Raw genomic sequence first — 23,259 nt, forward strand, 5'->3', positions numbered from 1 at the left:
CACTATTTTGTATTAATTTTGTAAAAACAACTCAAAAACCTTTTTCTTTTCAATAAAAATATTTACAAAAAAAGGTGAGAGGGATTTAAAAGAGACCCAAAGAGCAACATTTTCACAGAGTGGATGCTGCATGTATGGAATATGCTGCCAAAGGAAGTGGTGGAGGCTGGTACAATCACAGCATTTAGATTAGATTAGATTAGATTACATACAGTGTGGAAACAGGCCCTTCGGCCCAACAAGTCCACACCGCCCCGCCGAAGCGCAACCCACCCATACCCCTACATTTACCCCTTACCAAACACTACGGGCAATTTAGCATGGCCAATTCACCTGACCTGCACATCTTTGGACTGTGGGAGGAAACCGGAGCACCTGGAGGAAACCCATTTAAAAGACATCTGGATGGGTACATGAAAAGAAAGGGTTTAGAGGGATCTGGGCCAAATGCTGGCAAATGGGACTAGATTTATTTAGGATACCTAGTGGGCAAGGATGTTTTAGACTGAAGATCGTGAACTCTTATGGTCATTTGGAAATTCTCATCCCTTTTACTCTCAACTCAAAACATCTTTCCTGAGTTTTATTTATCAGGTTCCATTCTTAAAGTTTAAAAAAAATGTTCCATCACATTGTTGCTGCTTTTATTTCCTCATCAAGATCCGATTTGTGGAAATATCTCCCAGGGAGAAACAGCAACAAACAAATCCTCGTGCTGTTTTTGTTTTACATGAGTAAACTGAAAATTCAGGAGGAAATGCTGCAGTGCACAGCTGCTAACAACTTATGAAGGGAATAAGGGATTTAAACAAAGAAGCTTCAGCCTTTTGGGATTTTCATCTGTGTTAAAATCTCATTCTCCAAGGAGAAGAATGATAACATTTAGAGTGCTCTATGATCCATGGTGTTGAATTGTAGTCACAATTAGTAACACTCCCCATAAATGCTGGAATAAATAGCATATCGACACAGTCCACCCTGCCCCTTTGTGAAAACTTGCTTGAGGAAGTTAGAACATCAGTTTCTGAAAAACAGTCTGGAATCATGCAGAGCAAATATTCATAATTTGATCCTTCTGATCTCAAATGAAGTGTCAGCAAAGTAAATGAGTAGTCCACAGGCATTTTGATATGCACTATCAGGATTATAGTCAGGATGTAGATTATTAAAGATTTGATGAGTTAATTGAAACTTTCAACTTGAAGTTGGTAGTGACTTGGGGTCTATAATTTGAACCCAAACTTATTTAGTCATAGCAACCTACTCTAGAAGTTTAATACTGAAAACATTTAATTATGATTATATTTTAGTTGCATCTAACCAAGTGGATTTGATACATATAATGCTGACACTTACCTCAAGTTCAGACTATTCTGAGGTAACTTTGCAAACATAGACTTACAAGTGTCAAATTATTCTCAGGGGAGGAAGTTTTTACGCTGGCTGCTAAACCAGCGTAACTGGATTTCACCATAATATTTAATAACGAACAGCAGCTATTTCAAAACTGAAAGAACTGCAGGTGCTGTAAATCAGAAATAAAAACAGAAGTTGCTGGAAAAGCTCAGCAGCACTGGCAGCATCTGTGAAGAGAAACCAAAGTTAACGTTTTGGGTCCGTTGACCCTTCCTCATCAGGGTTCTGCTGAGCATTTCCAGCAACTTCTGTTTTGTAGCAGCTAATTCAAATTGTTTTGTTTATCATTTATTTGAAAGCACAACAACATTGTTACTTCCTTGGAAGATTAAAATAATTTGGCATGTCCACAAGAACTCTTACTAATTTTTATAGATACATCACAGAAAGGATCCTAACTGGATGTATCACAGCATTTTATGGCAACCTTGCTCTTCATGGATGGGTTGGACCGAAGGGTCTGTTTCCATGCTATACATCTCTATGACTCTAAGACTGTCAGAAACTACAGAGTCGTGAACACAGCCCAGTCCATCACATAAACCAGCCTTCTGTCCATTGACTCCATTATATTTCCCGCTGCCTTGAGAAAGCAACCACCATAATCAAAGTCTCTTCTTGTCCCAGTTATACTCTCTTCCACCCTCGTCCATTGGGCTGAAGATCTCAAAGTTTGAGTACACATACGAACAGATTCAAGAACAGCTTCCTCCCTGCCGTTATCAAACATTTGAATGGACCTCTCAAATGTTAATTCTGCTCTCGTTGCACCTTCTCCATGGCCGTACCACTCTATTCTGCTATTTGATGCACTTTGTATGGTATGATCTGCCTGTGTTGTATGCAAACCAGCAGTTTTCATTGTACTTCAGTACATGTAACAACAATAAATCAAATTCAAACTCTTTGGAAGATAATGTTGCATAATTAACTTGTACTCTTAACTGATGATAAAATTTATACCAGGATGGCAAAAGTGCTATTCTGCAACCAGATTCATGAAATAAGAACACTTCCCTTTCACTTCATCCCTTATCATGTTTCTGCATTAGCCAGGTTTAGATTAGATTAGATTACAGTGTGGAAACAGGCCCTTCGGCCCAACAAGTCCACACCGACCCGCCGAAGCGAAACCCACCCATACCCCTACATTTACCCCTTACCTGACACTACGGGCAATTTAGTACGGCCAATTCACCTGACCCTGCACATCTTTGGACTGTGGGAGGAAACCGGAGCACCCGGAGGAAACCCACGCAGACACGGGGAGAACGTGCAAACTCCACACAGTCAGTCGCCTGAGGCGGGAATTGAACCCGGGTCTCTGGCTCTGTGAGGCAGCAGTGCTAACCACTGTGCCACCGTGCCGCCCACTATAACTATGGGGAAGTTATTGTTTACAACATCCCACCACTAAGTAGCACTGTATTCTAAAACACATAGCTGACATGCACTACAAAAGTGGCAATAAAACATTTTCAAGTCAACAAAAAAATCCATCACTAAATAATGTCATTTGATTGTCGGCAACGCCTTGCATTATAATTGAACAAAATAATTGGAATTTATACAATGGCACAAATCCTCAGAATATTACAAAGCACTTCACAATCAACAGGTTGCTTATGAAGTAAAAAGTCTGGACTTCTCTTTTAATTTTATACATAAACAACAATGAGACTATTAAGCAATTAATTAGTGGTGGTTGGATTGCAAATCCTGGCCATGATACCAGAAGAATTTGCTTCTTCTTTGGTTAGACAGGGCATTTTGCCAACTTAAAACACACAAACCTCAGTTGAAAAGAAAATTGGCACCACCAACTATGCAGCATTTGCTCATTAATACATTGAGAGATTACATGCTCAAGTCCTGAACTAGGGCTGAACCCTTTGACTTTCTGACAAAGACAGATGCATTAACCCAGTTAGTAAATTTAAATACATGTTTGGTCTCTCTCAACTTTCGACAATTAATAGTTTGGGAATGGAATTCTCTGCACAAACAACAGTATATTGTACTTTTGATGCCAAGATCAATCCAAGGTACCAATCTAAGATCATATAACTTCAGACTGCTATCTGCCAGCAGTGATAGACATACCAGTTGTAAAACTGTAGTTCTAATTTAACAATATTGTAATCACATTATCTCCTTCCAACATGAAGAAGAATTTGCTATTAAGAATACATCATCAGTATATTTTCACTTTAAACTCACAATGGAAATTGGCTGCTATTAAGACTGTTTTTCTTTAATATTTTCCTAAAATTTTCTTCTAAAATGCTTTGATTTGGTTGCTCTCTGTGCCTTTTCCATTAACGGTATTCAACATGCATCTGGTCTCTCTGAGCCCAGAACAGACAGCAATTTAGTAGCTTTTTCTACCTCTTAGTAGGTGGTGAGATCCAAGAATAATCAATGATCACTTCTTTATGTAATGTATTCAAACAGAAACAACAATGGAGATAAACACACAACCCCACCAATTTCGAGGTCAAACAGCTAGCCATCTTTTTACTCCTTCAATAGTATGCAGTCTCTCATTTTTAAATTTCCCAATTAAAAACCTCTTAGTCTAGTAACAGCGTAAGTCTCCTCTGTATGATCTCACATCATTTTTGTAATGCAGTGAGGAGAGCTGAACATAGTATTGTAACCACAGTTCCAAAGGCAAGCCAGACTGTACTTCAAACGTGAACTCTTTATCTCTCTCCACAGACGCAGCCAGAACTGTGAGAATTCTACAGTTCTTGCTCTTTTTATTTCAGATCTCCAGCATCCACAGTAATTTGCTTTTATTTTATACAAACTTGTCATAACTTCTCAGCTCTTATATTTTTACTAAACTTGTTCCTACCTTCAGGGATCTGTAGATATACACTTCAAGATTCCTCTGTTATTTCTCAGAAACCTATCATTTAAAGTTTACCCTCCCAATATGCATTACCCCGGCTTCTCTGAAATGACTCCTATTTGCCACTTTTCTGAAAAGATAGCCAATCCACGCATATTGTCATGCAGTCAACCTTCTTCACTATCATGCTACCTATGCAAGCGTAAATCCTTGCTACATATCACAACAAGGAAACAACCTTGTACCGAGTCTTAAAAAACCCAATAGAAACACACTTCCAATTACAAATGCACCAATTTTCTTTTAGCAAAGAGATCATAAACAAAGTAAAAGAATTGGCGTAAGGATTAGAGAGGGGTGGAGAAGAAATCTTTACACGCTGAGAGTAGTGGGAGTCTACAACTCTGTGCCTAAAAAGATGTTACCCAATAAAAACCTTATTATGTTTATAAAGTACTTGGATGTGTAGTTGAAGTGCAGTAACATTGAGGCTGTGGACCAAGAGCTAGAAAAAAGGGATTAGGTTAATTAGCTCTTTTTCAGTCAGAGATATGATGGGTTGAGAATCTCCTTATTTGCCACAAGGCTATGATTTTATGCCCTAATCAAATCAACATGAAAGTGACTACTTCTAATCTCCACAATACACATGATGGAGTTTCAGTTTCCATTTTCTATACGCTTATCTGCAGCCTCACCTGGTTCCATCATTTACTTGTTACATCCGTAAGTGTTATTAACGAAACAAACTAACTTGATTTATCTAGGAAGCAGCACAACTGTAAATAACATCACTCACACTAGTCTGAAATGAACAGTGGCTCTCATTTACAAATAAAGCGCAATTGCCCTCAATGATTTTTAAAGAGCCTCATGACGGAGGTGGTCAGAGATGACTTGAAAACTTTTCGTCAAAGATTAAGTGGTGATGTGTCAATTATTACAGCGATCATGTAGACTTGAACTGTTGAAACATCAACAAATATAATTTTGATGGAAAAGACTGCGTCCAGACAGACAGAGTATCATGTTACCTCCTTACTAGTGGTACAACTCAACCAACACCAATTATGATTTGGAGATGCCGGTGTTGGACTGGGGTGTACAAAGATAAAAATCACACAACACCAGGTTATAGTCCAACAGGACACAATTCTAAGACACAGAATTTATAGCAAAAGTTTTTTATAAATTCTGTGTCTTACAATTGTGTCCTCCACAACTACCCGATGAAGGAGCGGTGCTCTGAAAGCTAGTGCTTCAAATTAAACCTGTTGGACTATAACCTGGCGTTGTGTGATTTTTATCCTAATCCCAATTACGTCTCCATTTATTGATTTTATCCAACAGGATCTAGGGTGCTATTAAGAGATCACCCATTCAGGTTTATAAACACAACTGTTTAAGTAGAATTTGAGCCTGCTGTCATACAAGGGAGCGGATGAAGAGGATAATAAAATCTCTCAGGTAAAAGGGAATACTGCAGATGCTGGAAACCAGAGTCTACATTACAGTGGTGCTGGAAAAGCACAGCAGGTCAAGCAGCATCCGAGGAGCAGGAAAATTCTTGGATGCTCCTGACCTGCTGTGCTTTTCCAGCAAAGCTCTAATCTAGACTAATAAGATCTCCCTGAAAATGTGTTGCCCTTTCCTGAAGAAGGGCTTATGCCCAAAACATCGATTGTCCTGTTCCTTGGATGCTGCCTGACCTGCTGCGCTTTTCCAGCAACACATTTTCAGCTCTGATCTCCAGCATCTGCAGACCTCACTTTCTCCTCCTAATAAGATCTCCCACCAGGGCATGAGAGCTTCTGCAGGTGAAGGATTTTCATTATTTCATCTCATTTAGCGATTGCTTTCAGGCTCAGTAAAGGGACAAGCAGGAGGCTGGAGGAACACAGCAAACCAGGCAGCATCAGGAGGTGGAGAAATCAATGTTTCAAGTGTAATCTTCTGCAGCAAAGGGGCAGGCCATCAAGGCCTCTGTTATGCTTCCAGACCCCTACCTCTTGGGCCTGATGCCCACCATCAGGTTCCTATCCTTCTGGTCCACTACCCAACCTCAGGCCCCTAACTCTCGGATCAGACGCTCACTCTCAGGGCCCTACCCTTCGAATCAGATGTTCCAACCTCAGGCCCTTAGTTCAAATCCCCACCCTCAGGCTCCTATTCCCTACCGCCGCCCCCTCCAGGGCCAATGCACACTCTCAGGCCCTTAGCCCCCCGTGGACCGATGCCCACCCTCAGGCCTCGGATCACCCGGTCGGTCTCTGCTGCCCTTGCCCCCCCCCCCGTGGACCTGCCCCTCCCCCGCCTTCATTTACCTGTCGCCTCTTCTTTGCTCCGCTCGGCGTGTGGCGGCTGCGGCTGGGGCTGCGGCCCGGCGGATGTGTCGGCGGAGCCGCTGTGGCTGTAAGACACCGAGACGGGATACCCCTGCAGCGCCGCCATCTTCCCGTTCCTCCCCTTCGCACGGCCCCGCCGCGCGGATTAACGTCGTCACTTCCGACGCAGCCATCTAGACGTCACAGAGCTGTCACAGCGCCCCGCAGAGGCGGTCTGGGGGGAGTACACGCAGACTGCAGTGTTGCCCCAAAATTGGATCAGATTGTGCAGAAGCTCCCTCTCTTGTTGAATTTATGGCTCTTTCTTATTGCATTGTCCCTCACCTGATTGTTTCCTTTCCTGATGAAGGGCTTTTGCCCGAAAGGTCGATTTTCCTGCTCCTTGCATGCTGCCTGTTCTTTTCCAGCACCACACTCTAATGTAGACTCAGTTTCCTCATTGCGGCATGGCTCCTTGGGCATCAGCCACCCTTTGGTCAAGATGCCAGCAGAAGTATTGCTCGGTACTACATTAAACCAAGTTTACGGAAAGTGGCCCTTCAACCCATCATCTCTGTGTCGGTCCATGTAGTTGGACCGTTCCTTATCACTGAGAACTTTGCAAAGAAAATATCTTTGACCACAAACCCTTCAGGCAGTGGTCAGCACTTGGCATCCTCGAGACCTTGCAGGAAAAAAAGAGGGTGATCCTGTCAAGTGGTTCCCTGAGCAGATTGTCAAAGTCTTTTGGAAAAATGCCTCATCGCCAGAACTTTCTATCAAGCACCAGGACATCGCTTTGCTGGTGGTGAGAAGGCCACTAACTCTGAGATACTTCATGCTCAGACTCTCTGCACTGTCGCAACTGCAGTTCATGTGTTGTCAGTGCACCCATGATGACATTAGAGAGGGAATTCCAGGATTTGCATGATGAATGAACTACAACAGATACATCTTTTTCATTCATTCATGGATGTGGGCATTGCCAGTCACTAACTATCCTTAAGAAGATGGTTGTGAGCTGCTGTCTTGAAGGAAGTTAAAAATCACACAATACCAGGTTATAGTCCAAGAGGCTTAGAGTCATAGAGGTATATAGCACGGAAACGGACCCTTTGGTCCAACTCATCCATGCCAACCAGATATTCCAATCCAATCAGCTTGTTTTGAAGTACTGACTTTCGGAGGACTGTTCCTTCATCTTGATAAAGGAACAGCACTCCAAAAGCTAGTACATCTAAATAAACCTGTTGGACTGTAATCTGGTGTTGTATGATTTTTAACTTCTTGAAGGAATGCAGTCTTTGGGATGTAGGGTCAGCCACAGTGTTATTAGAGAGCGAGAGGTCCAGCAACAGTGAAGGAATAGCATTTCGTTCCAAGTCAGAATATTGTATGGCTTGGAGAGGAACTTGAAGGTAGAGGATTTCCCATGCATCTATTGATTGATTCATTGATTTATGGTGAGTTATTCTAAAGTACAGTGACAAGCTTTGTTTATGAGCTTTTCTACCTGTAGATCATAGTGAGCAAGGATATTACAGATCATAGGGTATAAAATACTTAGATAGAGGCATACAGGTTATGTTGCACAGGCAACGCACTACACAAGATCAACGTTAGCAAGATCAGCATTATCTGAAGTTACAGAGTCCATTCATAAGTCTAATAATGGCTGGGAAGAAACTGTTCCTGACCTGCAGTTGCATGTGTTCAGGCTTCAGTATCTCCTGCCTGTTGGAAGAAGTTGTAGGAGAACATTATGGAGATGGGAGCGATCTTTGATGATGTTAGGAGAAAGTGAGGACTGCAGATGTTGGAGATCACAGTCACAAAATGTGGTGCTGGAAAAGCACAGCCAGTCAGGCAGCATCTAAGGAGCAGGAGTTGACATTTCAAGCATAAACCTTCATCAGAAAAGCCAGTCCCTAGAATGAGGAGACTTTCTGGATCTCTTGTTTATAGCAATCAGTCAGGGCACCATGATCGGCCCAGGTTATAAGCCCCAATCAAGGAGCTCATAGTCAATGAGATCCATCTGGCCTTCATTCTAATCACTATGATCCTCAACTCCACTTTCCTGCCTTTTCCCCACAATTCTTGATTCCCTCACTGATTAAGAACCTACCTCAGCCTTGAATGTATTTGATGGCCCAGCCTCAATAACCCTCTCTGGTAAAGGATTCCACAGATTCACTCCCTTCTGAGTGAAGATATTCATTTTTGTTTTACACATGTGACCCCTTATTCTGAGATTATGCTCTCTGGTGCTAGACTCTCCCACAGGAGCAAAGCAGACCCTCCATGAAACAGATAATCCTGACCACGGTCTGTACAACGGGGAGATGGTGTGGCTGGTGTGGAAAACTTACCCTCTCCTGCTCTCTATGTAACAGTGCAAACTTCTTGTAGAAAATTCAGACAGGGAAAGAATGGTTTCAGCAGGAAAGTAAACTGTTAGTTGCATGTGACACTAACACAGTCCATTGTTTCTGCATCAATGTACAATTCTAAATCAAATCATATTTTACATTTATTGATATTTAGAATCATGTTTCAAGGGTCAACCAAGGAAATTGTGAATGAGATTGACCCTGATGGCAGATGGATTCCTGCATCAAGCTTGGCTCAATCTCACTGTGAACCACTTAATCTCGTCCTGACAAAAAAAGGCATTCATTCCCTTTTGCTGTGACAAATTCATATCAATGCCTATCATTCTGACTGACATACTGCAGGACAGCAAAAACTTAGATATTGGTAACTTGTTCTTTTTATTTCAATTTGACTGTCTCAGCCTGGGTTCTCTCGCTGATTGGGGTGGGGGTGGGGGGGTTGGGGGAGGTGGGGGGGGCAAGGGGGGGGGGGATGGTGGGGAGGTATTTGGATTCTACACCTTGATCACATTGGACCAGGAGCTCTCTCTCTTTCTCACTCAGTTTCAGATGAGTCATTGAGCCAATGTGGTAGTGTCACATCTCTGAGCTATCACCCCCAGCTCACCATCTAATTTTCACTCCAGGCCTATAGCTCTCTGAGTCCCATGCATGACAGAAATTTCCAGAACTAGAAGTCAATGCAGTGATTGGTGTACAGATGCGAATTGCTGTGAGTGAAACAGATGTGCAGTTTAGAGGGAACTTTAATCATCACGATGGCAAATAATAGCTCTTTTACTAAATCTCTTTTCATTCTTTCTGAAGGATTTATCTAATTCTGTCAATGTAAATTAATGTGGCAGAATGGAACATCATCTCATTTTCCTGTAACAAAACAGAACTGTAGATGCTGGAGATCTGAAACAAACAAAAACAGAAATTGCTAGAGAATCTCAGCAGGTCTGGCAGCATTTGTGGAGAGAAAACAGTTAATGTTTAAAGTCCAGTGATCATTATTCAGTACTAAAAGCAACAGGGAAAAGGTAGTATTTATACTGATGATGGGAAAGGGGGTGGGGGAGCGGTGGAAAGAAGTAGAGAAGCTAGTAAATGATAATGGAGGTTGAATAGTTGACAACAGGTTGGCTGTGCTGAAAGCAACCCATTATCAATACTGTCTCACAGCACCAGGGACTAGGACTCGATTCTACCTTCGGGTGACTATATGTGTGGAGTTTGCACATTCTCCCTGTGTCTGTGTGAGCTTCCTCTGGGTGCTCCAGTTTCCTCCGTCAATCCACAGATGAGTAGGATGGGTGGATTTGCCATGCTAACTTGTACATAGTGTCCAGTGATGTGCAGGCTAGCCATGGGAAATGTAAGGATAGGGTCAGGCGTATGGGTCTTTGTGAGATGCTGTTAGGAGAGGTGGAAATGATGGACTGCTTCCACAGTGTAAGAATTCTCTGATTCTACCTGGGGTATGGGGTTAGGTTCACCTTCTGAAAGTTTTAACTAAATGTGGAGTCCTGAAAGCTGGAAGGTGCATAAGCAGAAGATGAGGTGGTGTTCCTCCAGGTTGCATTGAGCTTCGCTGGAGCATTGCAGTGGGTCAGAGGCAGAATTGTTAGGAATGGGAACCCAGTGGTTTGTTGAAATGGTAGGCAACAGGAAACTCAGGGTCATTTTTGCGAACAGGATGTAGGTGTTCTGCAAAGTGATCACCCAGTGTGTGTTTCGACTCCCCAGTGTAGAGAAGAGAACATTGTGAGCAGCGAATACAGGAGACTACATTGAGTGAAGTGTGTAGTGATTGTTACAAGGACAACCAGGTGGACCTCATAGAATATGAGTTCTCAGATTGGGGCTGTCAATCTAGTCCAGTCAGGGAGCCCTGGTTGACAGATGTAAACAGGAGTGTAAGATATCCTATCACTCTGACTCTGAGGAAGCTAAATCAGTGTAAAAGACTTTGTTCCTTCACTATAACCTTTGCCATTCACTTTATTTTCATTTCATGACCCTTTTGTTCCATAATCTCTGACATCATCTAAACTTTCCCTGTGGCTGCATCTGCCACCCACTCCATCCCAACCTGCCCAACAGCATTAAGTACCTTATCTTCCCACCTTGCTTCAGATCCCAAGGAGAGTCAAATTGGATTCAAAGGTTTGACTCTCTTTCTGACTTCACAGACACTGCCAGACCTGCATTTTCAGTTTTTAATACAAATGCTTAAATTTGTTTGTTTATCCATGCCATTGGAATCCTTAAGTGCCCATCAAAAATCCTTCCCAAAGTAGTTTCCAATGTTTTAGGTAAGATGAGCTAAGTTTTACATTACTGTCTAAAGTCAAAATGCCTCTATCAAATCAATTCTTTCTATTTTATTCTCATTTTACAACAGCCTTCCTGAAATGGTGACACCATGATGGGGAATGTTTGATGGTGTTTCCCAGTTCCAGACCCAAGAGGCAATCTCTAGGGATGAGTGACAATGAGTGTTGGTTGAGATGCCATAACCTTTGGTCCAATCCTGTCCATACCCAGCGTCCATATAGACATAATACAGGGAGAGAAAGTGCGAAAGAGAGAGGGAGAGAAGTAATATTTATGATAGAATTATTTTGTTTTTATAGGATTGAAATCCTCAACCTTGACCAAATATGTTGATGGTTATAGCTCTCCAATGGGTGAAGAAGGAGCTTGTGTTCCAGAAAGCAAATCAGGTACCATGTCTGTAATAGAAATGATAAAGCAAGCCATCTCTAAAAAGCAACTAGATGAAAATATCCAAGGCAGGTACATATTTCTCAACTAAACTGACTCACCAATCATGAAGAATGTATCCTGCAGACAAAGGCTATTTTGCCACATGAGCCAATGTATTGTATCTCTGTAAGATACCGAGCATCAGATAGCTAATGACAGCTCTTACCAGAGTAATATTGTGGATAATATATCAAATTTTTCATTCATGCATTTGTCCTCATAAAGCAAAGTGACAGGTTTTATAATCGTCAATGGAACAATACTTTATACTTGGTTTCTGTACTTAATGATGTGCCTTACTTTGTAGACTTTGTGATAAGCAATATTTTGAAAGATTGCTATCCCAAAATAAATTAATTTGTTGATTCAGTTTTGCATTTACTTCTCTGAATCTCCATATAAGGCAGTGTACTCAATACTGTTGTGACTATTCCATGATCTTGCACACTTTTTTAATGAAAAGAAAACACTGTTCATACTTGGTGTTAAAAACGCTGGACTCAGGATTAGGCAGGGAATTATGCAGTTGATATCACTGACATTGTTCATTTTATGCCAAAGTGAAAGGGGAAGTCCTTAAGAAATTGATGTCCTTTTTCTCTTTATTCTCTTTCCAGGAAAATAGACAGAGGGCACAGCATTGTGAAACAACTGAAGGAAATTTTCAATTATGTCATCAAGGAAGTGATCAAGACCTAGGATCCATATTATCTCATGAAAACAAACAGGGAACGTTCAGGGATGAGTTTCCTATTTCAGATTATCAAGGGGAGTATTACTGTATCTGTAGTGATTTTAGTGAGGTAAGCCAGAATATGAGTTACCTGACTGGGGCTGTTAGCCTGGTCCAGTCGGAGAGCCCTGGCTGACGATATAAACAGGAGTGTCAGGGGTTCGGTTCACTCTGAGAGCTGGCTGTGAGGAAGCTGGATCAGTGTCAAGTACTCACCATGTGTAAATAAAGGGCGACTTGGTTTTGGGATGGAGTTATTACAGTACCCTAGTGTAAATCTGTAGCCAATATGTGCGTGATATTAATTGCTGTGTATTGGCTCACAATGAGATTGAGACATGAATTCGTAGTTAAATAAAAATCTGGTAACAGTAATAGTGGTAATGAAATTACTGAAACATTATGAAAAATCCATGTGGTACAGTAATACCATTCAGCGATAGTAATTGCTTTATTTATTTATAAGACGTCATTGACAAATCACATGACCATGTGTAACAGAGATTTGCTGCAGTTACATATTACAGGGATAGCTCTGACTTTGGCACATTCACTTATTTCTTCACTCAAGAAAGCCTTGCAATTGATTCCTTACTTCTGAATGAGTGAACTGCATTCTAATGGAAATATAATGTAGTGATGTGCCATAAAAAGGAGTCCTCTGAGACGACGGCAACTCTCACTTTTTGTTTCATGGTGAATCCAATTTATCGTTTGATATGTTATAGATAAAATAAATAAATGTACAGAAATTTGATTTGCAATAGAACTTGGTTTTCTCCACTCTGTTAATAATTATAAGCTTTATTTCAAATTTCACAGCCCCCTATCATTCCAATGAGCTTTGATAGTTAATTCTGCCTGTGTTACTTGTGATCTTGCATCCTTAAGAGTCAAGCAACACGGTTTGTCATCTGTCTTGCTTAACAGTGTGAAAGTGGCATTAGAAGATAGTTTGCAAGAATTCTAGAATACTTACTTTCGCCATACCCCTCCAGACCCTTCCTACTCATATACCCATCCAAATGCCTTTTGAGTGTGATATCTTTGAATTCTTGATGAATTTGTTCAATTTGCTTGATCTTTTGAGACACTGAGAATGAAAAGCAAAGCTGCAGTGAGAGTCATTCAGCTGAACCGTTTCAAATCCATTACGTCTCCTCTTTCCTTTGCCAAAAAGATTCAGATCATTTGTTTACTCCTGTGTTCTGGATTAACTATTTAAATCAAGTTGAATAATCTGAAGGGAAGACTTTCAGCCTATTTTATGAACACTTCAGAAAGGTGTATATAAAACTGGATATACAGATCAAAGTGACTGGTCTCAGTCATTTTGATGACTTGTTAATTTCAGCTCAGCCTTTTATTGATTGTCTCATGAAGCATGGCTCAACCAGGTCAGCTGATAACAGTGGCTGTCGAAAGTCAGTGTTTTACCTTTTATAACAAACATTTCAGTCCACAATAGGCCTCAGGTATTAGATCAGTGGTGCTGGAAGAGCACAGCAACGAGCAGCGAAATCGACGTTTCGGGCAAAAGCCCTTCATCAGGAATAAAGGCAGAGAGCCTTTATTCCTCTCTGCCTTTATTCCTGATGAAGGGCTTTTGCCCGAAACGTCGATTTCGCACTCGTTGGATGCTGCCTGAATTGCTGTGCTCTTCCAGCACCACTGATCCAGAATCTGGTTTCCAGCATCTGCAGTTATTGTTTTACCTCCCAGGTATTAGATGCTGATGATGGATGTCAAACAATGATAGTCCATTTTTATCACTGTGATACTTTAACAGGTTTTATGAACTTGAAAAGAAGTTGATAGAATTTGCATAATACAACAGGAGAAGACATGACTGCGAGAAGCAGTAGTCTATCTACAAATAAGGATAGCAAACATACCATCAGGATGTGGAGGAGTTTCTTCTCTCAGAGAGTAATGAATCTGGGGAATTTTGAGGACTGTTGAAGTTTTTGTCGTTAAGTGTATTCAAACCTGAGATGGTCACATTTTTAAACCTGAGGGGAATCAAGGGTTACGGGGAAAAGGCAGGAAAGTGGAGTTGACGATTTTCAGATCAGCCATGAATAGTGGAGTAGACTTGATGGGCTGAATGGCCTATTCTTCTATGTTTTAACAAGGCTAGTAAAAACTGGTAAATCCCAGTTAGCCACCAGTCGATTCTCTCTTGTTTTTGGCAATAAGTACCAGTAGGAGAAAGTGAGGTCTGCAGATGCTGGAGATCAAAGTTGAAACTTTATTGCTGGAACAGCACAGCAGGTCAGGCAGCATCCAGGGAACAGGAGATTCGACGTTTCGGGCACAGGCCCTTCTTCAGGAAGTAGCTTTTCAATTCACTGCCACCAGGTGGAACACAACTCTCCCTGGTAGCTTTCCTATAGCTGGTAGTACTGGCTTCCACTGGTAGCTGGGCAGTAGATTTCTGATCTCAGAAGTTTGTATCATGATTTAAATTAAATTAGTTCCCCAAATTGATTTTAAGCTTTTATAGCTTTCAATATTGATGTAAATTTTAAATTTTATTGGTGAATTAAATTAAATTTGAAACAGTATGTCAGATGTGAGCTTGAATATGACACAGACACTTATAGCTCTTTTTAAACTTTTATAATTTTGCTGCGAAGAGCCCCAAAAGGAGAACAATGAAAATGTGAAAATTTGTGAGGGAGCAGTGATACTTATTAAATACATAAATTGTTGGAGCTTTATTTACAAATCGCATTGTGTCTGATGCACAAGGCTCCTTGTTTAAGTCTTGGGTCCTGTCAGAGATATTTTCTGTACCTCCTTTATGGCTTCCTTCCCACTTAGCTCCTGGATGTAGAGTGTGGAGTGCAGAGCATGTGCTGTTGGTGTAAGACAAAGAATTGGCCACAAATGTGACCAGTCTTTATTCTCTGCACGAGTTGGGCATAAATTCAAGACAAACGGAGTTGGCATTTGACAACAGCTTGGATGCCTCTGACAGCATCCAGCCTTGCAATGTTTCCAATTCTCACAAACCATAGAGCTATGATTTTACAGAATGTCTGTAAAAAACAATTTCAGTCAATGCTTCACTCAGTATATTCAATGAAGGGAGTGCTGAGCTTATGTGTGTTGTTTTCTGCATAACCCACTATCAATTGTGGAACCATATCAGCAAAGATTAAGTATTGAATTACTTGGAAGGCTGCAATCATTCCTATTTTGTCAAGTAATGTCAGTGCTCCAGATCAATGACAATGAGTGTGTGTGTGTGCGCAGATGCACGAGGGAAGGAATTTAAGCCAGAAACACATTTAGAATGAGTTAACTCCTTATGTTCTTCAGGAGAAGCTCTTACATAGAACATAGAACAATACAGCGCAGAACAGGCCCTTCAGCCCTCGATGTTGCACCGACCTGTGAACTATTCTCAGCTCGTCCCCCTACACTATCCCAAAATCATCCATGTGCTTATCTAAGGATTGTTTAAATCTCCCTAATGTGGCTGAGTTGACTACATTAGTAGGTAGGGCATTCCACGCCCTTACCACTCTCTGCATAAAGAACCTGCCTCTGACATCTGTCTTAAATCTATCACCCCTCAATTTGTAGTTATGCCCCCTTGTACAAGCTGATGTCATCATCTTAGGAAAAAGTCTTTCACTGTCTACCCTATCTAATTCTCTGATCATCTTCTATGTCTCTATCAAATCCCCCTTTAGCCTTCTTCTTTCCAATGAGAACAGACCCAAGTCTCTCAGCCTTTCCTCATAAGACCTTCCCTCCAGACCAGGCAACATCCTGGTAAATCTCCTCTGCACCTTTTCCATATCCTTCCTGTAATGGGGCGACCAGAACTGTACACAATATTCCAAGTTACCTGTTACTCTCTTAAGTTACCTGTTCCTTGTTCAAATAAAATCAGCAACCTACACAGTATGTTTTTACTCCAACTGGTTTTCCAGTTGGAAGAGATTGAAAAACAATATTTCAACCCACTTCTAATTCAGTTGGTGGATGAAGCTGGAAATGTGCAGAAACCTGAGGAGACTCTGGAGACCCTGGCCCTTGTGTTGACAGAGAGCAAGCTTCTAACAACTCAGAAGATTCTGAAAGAATTTGGAGTTGACCTAAAGAGAACGAAGTCTACAATCACACACCATTGTGATAATGGGCATAAGGCGATGCTGTTTCACATCTTCAGTAGTTTGTACATTCTCAGTGCTTGTGCTGAGTAAACATGATTCATGCAATGGTCCATGGCCCTGCTGGTGTCAGCCTTGAATCTTCAGATATCTCCTTGCTGATGTGAGGCTGCATCTCATCCTTATCTTTCCCCTTGCTGATGTTGTCCTTCAGTCTGATAATGATAGCAATATGCTCCATTGGTCATTTTTTGGCTACTTGAAAATCATCTTTGATGCAGAGATTATCTTTTGTGCTTTGTGCTTACTTGTGGTATTGTAGAACTACAAAAAAATTAGCTTTTGGAGCGCTGCTCCTTCATCAGGTAGTTGTAGAGTACACAACTGTAAGACACAGAATTTGTAGCAAAAGTTTACAGTGTGATGTAACTGAAATTATACGTTGAAAAATACCTTGGGTGTTTGTTAAGTCTCATCTGTTAGAATGACCATGTTGGTTTCACTTCTTTCAAATGTAAATCACAAAACATTTTTAAAAAGTTACATTCTCAGTTTAACTGTAACAATTGGTGTCAGCCCAGATAATGTGTTGAAGGTGTTAGCCCCCTGTGTAATGTTGTCTGTGCCACAATGGTTAGACTGATTCTAATCTCAAAAATGAGTTAACGGAATGTTGTATGGATTCATGCAGTTTTTGAGCAAAGTGCAATGTATCTCTGCAAGTACAAATTCACACAAATGTATATGTGTATATGTGCATGTGGGTTTGTGTGTGTGTGTGTCTGGGTTGGGGGGTTGTGAGTGTCTGTGAGAGAGTGTGTATGTGTGTGTGAGTGTAAAGGGGTCTAAGTCTGTGAGAGGGCGCATGTGTGAGCGTGGGAGTGTGTGTGAGCGTGGGAGTGTGTGTGTGTGTGTGTCTGTCTGTCTGTCTGTCTGAGGTGGGCCTCAACCGGGACCTTGGCTTCATGTCACACTACAGGTGACCACCATTGCACTATACACACACACAGACATAGACACTCCTATACACACACACACACAGAGGCAATCCTACATATACACACACACACATACAGACACTCGTATACGCAGACACACACAGTGTCACACTCACACATGCATCCTCTCACAGACTTAGACCCTTTTACACTCACATGCACACACATACACTCTCTCTCACAGACGCTCACGACCCCCCCACCCCAAACACATACACACACAAACCCACATGCACACGTACACATATACATTTGTAGGATGAATTTGTTCTTGCAGAGTTACATTGTACTTTGCTCAAAAACTGCATGAATCCATGTAAGACTCTGTTTACTCATTATTTAGATTAGAATCAGTCTAACCATTATGGCACAGACAACAGCACACAGGGGACTAACACCGTCAACACATTATCTGGGCTGACAGCAATTGTTACAGTTAATCTGAGAATGTAACTTTGAAAAAATATTTTGTGATTTGCATATGAAAGAAGTGAAACTAACATCGTCATTATAACAGATGAGAGATTTAACAAACAATCAAGGTGTTTTTCAATGTATAATTTCAGTTACATCACATTGTAAAATTTTGCTACAAATTCTGTGTCTTACAATTGTGTCCTTCACAACCACCTGATGATGGAGCAGCGCTCTGAAAGCTAGTGCTTCCAATTAAACCTGTTGGACTATAACCTGGTGTTGTGTGATTTTTAACTTTGAACACCCCAGTCCAACACTGGCATCTCCAAATTACAAAAAGTATATCTTTGTCAGCTCTCTGAGCTAATGTAGTGTGCATGGTTATATTTACTTCTGCTGCATCACCTGTTACTTTGCTTCAATAAAGTCCTTGTATCTCATAATCGTGAGAGGAGAAATAATTGCAGTTTTACGGAACTTTTCTCAAATTCAGGATCTTTCAAAGTCTTGAAGTGAAATCATGTTTGTAAAGTTTAGAAAGAGGGCAGCTAATTCATACAGAGTAAGATCCAACATAGTAACATGAAAATACCAGAAAATCTGTAATTTCAGTGATGTTGGTTGAGAGATGAATATGACCATTTCTTGCCTTGTTACATAACCAGAGGAAGCATGCAGCAACAACTTACCTTTATAGATCCCCTAACATATGAAACTGTACCAATGGACATCACAGTCACATACTCAAAGAAACACAGATATCTTAAGGAGATGTTACTATATGACCAAATGCATTGTGAAAAGAGTAGCTTTGAAAGGTGGGCCTTAATGAACACTGAGAGGTATGACCATTAAAGGAAGATACTCTCAAGGTTACAACTTGAGTTTTTTTGTAACTCCTTTTTATTTACTTTGGTCATTATTTGCTTTAATTTCTTTGAACTTTATGTTTGCCTTTTGATTTAAGTTCAGCATTCCTTTTAACTTTTTATTCATCCATCATATTCCATTATTAGCTAGTTTGGTTTTGTATCTTTAGCAAAGCACATTTCTCCTGAATATTCCAGTTGAACTTTCTAATTGTTTCCCACTGGTCATGTTCATCTTTGTCAATGTTTTTTTCCAGATTGTAGAGTCATACACTGATACAGCAGGGAAACAGATCCTTCGGTCTAACTCATCCTCATCAACCAGACATCCCAATCTGACCTAGTCCCATTTGGAGTCATAGAGATGTACAACACAGAAACAGACCCTTCAGTCCCACTTGTCTATGCTGACCAGATATCCTAAATTAATCTAGTCCCATTTGCCAGCACTTGACCCATAACCCTCTAAACCCTTCCTATTCGTGTTCTCATCTAGATCCCTTTTAAATGTTGTAATTGTACCAGCCTCCACCACTTCCTCTGGCACTCATTCCAAACATGTACCACTCTCTGTCTCTCAGGTCTCTTTTATATCTTTCCGCTCTCATGCTAAACCTATGCCCTCCAGTTCTGGACTCCCCCACCCCAGCGAAAAGACTTTGTCTATTCACCATATCCATGCCCCTCATGATTTTATAAACTTCTTTCAGGTCACTCCTCACCCTCCGATGCTCCAGGGAAAACAGCCCTAGCCTATTCAGCCTCTCCCCATAGCTCAAATCCTCCAACCCTGGCAACATCCTTGAAAATATCAAGCGATTTGAGTGGCACAGTGGCTCAATGGTTAGCACTGCTGCCTCACAGCGCCAGGGTCCATTCCAACATTGGGCAACTGTCTGTGTGGAATTTGCACATTCTCCCTGTGTCTGCATGGGTTTTCTCCCACAGTTCAAAGATGTGCAGGTAAGGTGAATTGGCTACACTAAATTGCCCATAGTGTTAGGTACATTAGTCAGGGGTAAATATGGGGAATCAGTCTGTGTGATTTACTCTTTGGAGGGTTGGTGTGGACTTGTTGGGCCAAAGGGCCTGTTTCCATACAGTAAGGAATCTAATCTGAAAAAATCTTTTCTGAACCCTTTCAAATTTCACAACATCCTTCCGATATAGGAGGGAGATCAGAATTGCACACAATATTCCAAAAGTGGCCAAACCAATGTCCTGTACAAACGTAACATGATCTCCCAACTCCTGTACTCAGTGCTCTGACCAATAAAGGAAAGCATACCACACACCTTCTTCACGATCCTATCCAACTGCAACTCCACTTTCAAGGAACTATGAATGTGTACTCCTAGACCTGCTTCTCTAGCAACACTCCTCAGGACCTTACCAGTAATTGTATAAGTCCTGGCCTGATTTACCTTTCCAAAATGCAGCACCTCACATTTTTCTAAATTAAATTTCATCTGCCACCCTTCAGCCTATTGGCCTATTTGATCAAGATCCCGTTGTACCCTGAGGTAACTTTCTTCACTGTCCATTACACCACCAATTTTCGTGTCATCTGCAAACTTACAAACTATACCTCCTATGTTCCCATCCAAATCATTCATATAAATTATGAAAAGTAGTGGAACCAGCACCAATTCTTGTGGCACACCACTGGTCCCAGGCCTTCAGGCTGAAAAACAACCCTCTGTCAGTGACCACCCTCTGTCATCGATCTATGAGCCAGTTCTGTCTCCGAATGGCTAGTTCTCCCAGTATTCCATGTGATCTAACCTTGCTAACCAGCCTACCATGAGAAAACATGTCGAACGTCTTACTGAAGGCCATATAGATCACCACTACCTCTCCTCCCTCATCAATCTTCCTCATTACTTCTTCAAAAAACTCAATCAAGTCAGTGAGACATGATTTCCCACACACAAAGCCATGTTGACATTCCCTAATCAGTCCTGGCATTTCTAAATATATGTAAATCCTGTCACTCACGTTTCCCTCCAACATCCTGCCCACCACCAGGCTTACCAGTCCCTTGCTTCACCTTACCAGCTTTCTTAAATAGTTGCACCACATTAGACAACCTCCAATCTTCCAGCACCTCACTTGTGACTATTGATGATCCAAACATCTCAGCAAAAGGCCCATCAATCACTGACTTGCTCCCACAGAGTTCTAGGCCCAGCATTTGTAACATATCCTTCAAAACCCTTTCTACACATATCCCCACCCAGATTCCTTTTAAATATTGTAATTGTACCTGCCACCACCACTTCGTCTGGCAGCTCATTTCAAACATCTGTGTGAAAAAGTTGCCTCTCAGGTCACTTTTACATATTTCCCCTTTCACCTTAAACCTATGCCCTCTAGCTTTGGAGTCCTCTACCCTGGTAAAAGGAAGCTTGGCTATTCACACACTATCTTTCACAGTTTAATTTTCATTCTCTGATAATTTCCCTTTCCAATTTATTGCTTTGGTCTTTGTCTTACCAACTCATTCTGAACCATCTTTTAAACTTTGTTATGCTGCAGTTGACATAATCATAATGTTACCTACACTTCATGTACCAGCTGTGGTTCAAGTTGCTGTCCTAGATTCTGGAATGATGTGTCTCTTGTGTTTCTTACAAATCAAGTAAGAAATGAGTCTTGGAGAATTTGAAGGATCAAGGGAAACACTTCCCTTTTCACCAGCTGTTCTTTCCAGATGACTATCTCTCATCTCATATCCATATTAAACCTTTCCTTCTCCATTCCCTCACATAAGTGGTTTGTCAAATAAGTGTATAAACACTAAAGCTGCTTCATTATCCTTTATCCCAATCCAAGTGGCATCTGTGTCTATCTTAATGTTAGCCATGATGTAGAAGTGCGGATGTTGGGCTGGGGTGGACAAAGCCAGAAGTCACATGACATCAAATTGTAGATTAAAAAGGTTTATTTGAAATCATAAGCTTTCGGAGCACTGTTCATTCATTCTACTGTTACATCTTTGGATTCTAGCCTTAAAATAATCACCCTCAAGAATACATTCTAATTCCTTTTCTGGGTGTCCATCAATACATATATTTTTTATAGTCTCATCTTTCTGTTGTAAGTCCATTAGCCTTTCAGGATCAAACACTTCTGCCTGACATTCTACCTTCAATGGGCAGGCCAATTCTGAATCCACACAGTCACATCACTGTGGATCCCATGCATCTTAACCTTCTGGATGAGCCTACATGAGCATCTATGTCGAAAGCCTGTTACAAAGTGGTGCTGAGCTGCCTTTTTGAAATGCACAATGTACAGTCAATGTGCTGTAGCTACACCCGCAATGCTGTTAAGAAGGGAGTTCTAGCTCTCTGTTGAATGAGAATGCTGACAATCTGCTCTGTGGTCTTCCTAATGGTACCTTAGCTCTCATTGATCGCCCTTCACTCTTGTCCTGTCAGGTGGGTGTGAAGTGTGTCAAAAGCTATGTGTGTAGTGATAGCTCTTGTCTGCAGAACACTAGTCTCTGCCTATTTGTCGTCACCAGAATGTGACAGAATGGCAGACTGCCTCAAGAAATACTACGGTCTGGGTATGGACACGTAACCAATTGCATATTAATGGAGTGGAACTTTTTGTAGTTCTTCCACGTCTCTTTGCAATCAGTCACTCCACAGCCTCCACCACAAGCCTGCCTGCCACATTCTGATCTCTTATTACCATTTTGTGATCTGCAAAGCCCCCATGATCTGATATCACAGTACACATTACCTATACCCCTCCAATTCAGACCCCAAACTTCAAAACAACCTCTCTGCCCCTCTCTGCCTCCTCTCATTTCCCCAGCATCTTTTCCCATTTGACAGTAAGTAGCCTCTCAATCTGGTCAGTTACCAGGCAAAACACTAAGGACGAAAACAGTCCCACACCTCAGGTCCTGGGTCACTGCTTCAAGAGCCGAATTCACTGTGTTGTGGGTAAACCATCACACATTACTCTTAATTTCAGATTTAAGAAATCTCACAAGCAACCACACAACACCAGGTTATTGTCCAACAGGTTTAATTGGAAGCCCTGGCTTTCGGAGCTCTCCTGAGGAAACAGCACTCCGACAGCTAGTGCTTCTAATTAAACCTGTTGGACTATAACCTGGTGTTGTGTGATTTTTTAACTTTGTACACCCCAGTCCAAACCCGGCATCTCCAAATCACAAACAATCAAGTTCTGAAATGATGATTTAAACTTTATTGCCTGCAGCAACCTCTTGAGCAAGCAAGTTAACCCTTACAACTCAATTTGGCTACGTTCCAGTCAAAGATTGGACTTGGCCACAATTCCACTTATAGCAGCGATTCTGATTTGATTTGATTTTTATTGTCATATGTA

The 23,259-nt window shown here is 41.3% G+C and overlaps 1 protein-coding gene across 1 annotated transcript in view; it reads right to left on the minus strand.

The window, feature by feature from the left end:
• The window catches only part of med1 (mediator complex subunit 1), a 55,081-nt gene extending 48,356 nt beyond the window's left edge, over positions 1-6,725 (minus strand). Inside the window, exon 1 of the mRNA XM_043674864.2 lies at positions 6,598-6,725. Within this exon, the coding sequence (XP_043530799.1) occupies positions 6,598-6,724 (127 nt within the window). The 5' untranslated portion in view covers position 6,725. The remainder of the gene's footprint in view (positions 1-6,597) is intronic.
• Positions 6,726-23,259: the final 16,534 nt, after the last annotated feature.

This window comes from Chiloscyllium plagiosum, unplaced genomic scaffold (genome assembly GCF_037043375.1).
Source record: "Chiloscyllium plagiosum isolate Xiang-an unplaced genomic scaffold, Cpla_swu_hap1 HiC_scaffold_32, whole genome shotgun sequence".
Lineage (NCBI taxonomy): Eukaryota > Metazoa > Chordata > Chondrichthyes > Orectolobiformes > Hemiscylliidae > Chiloscyllium > Chiloscyllium plagiosum.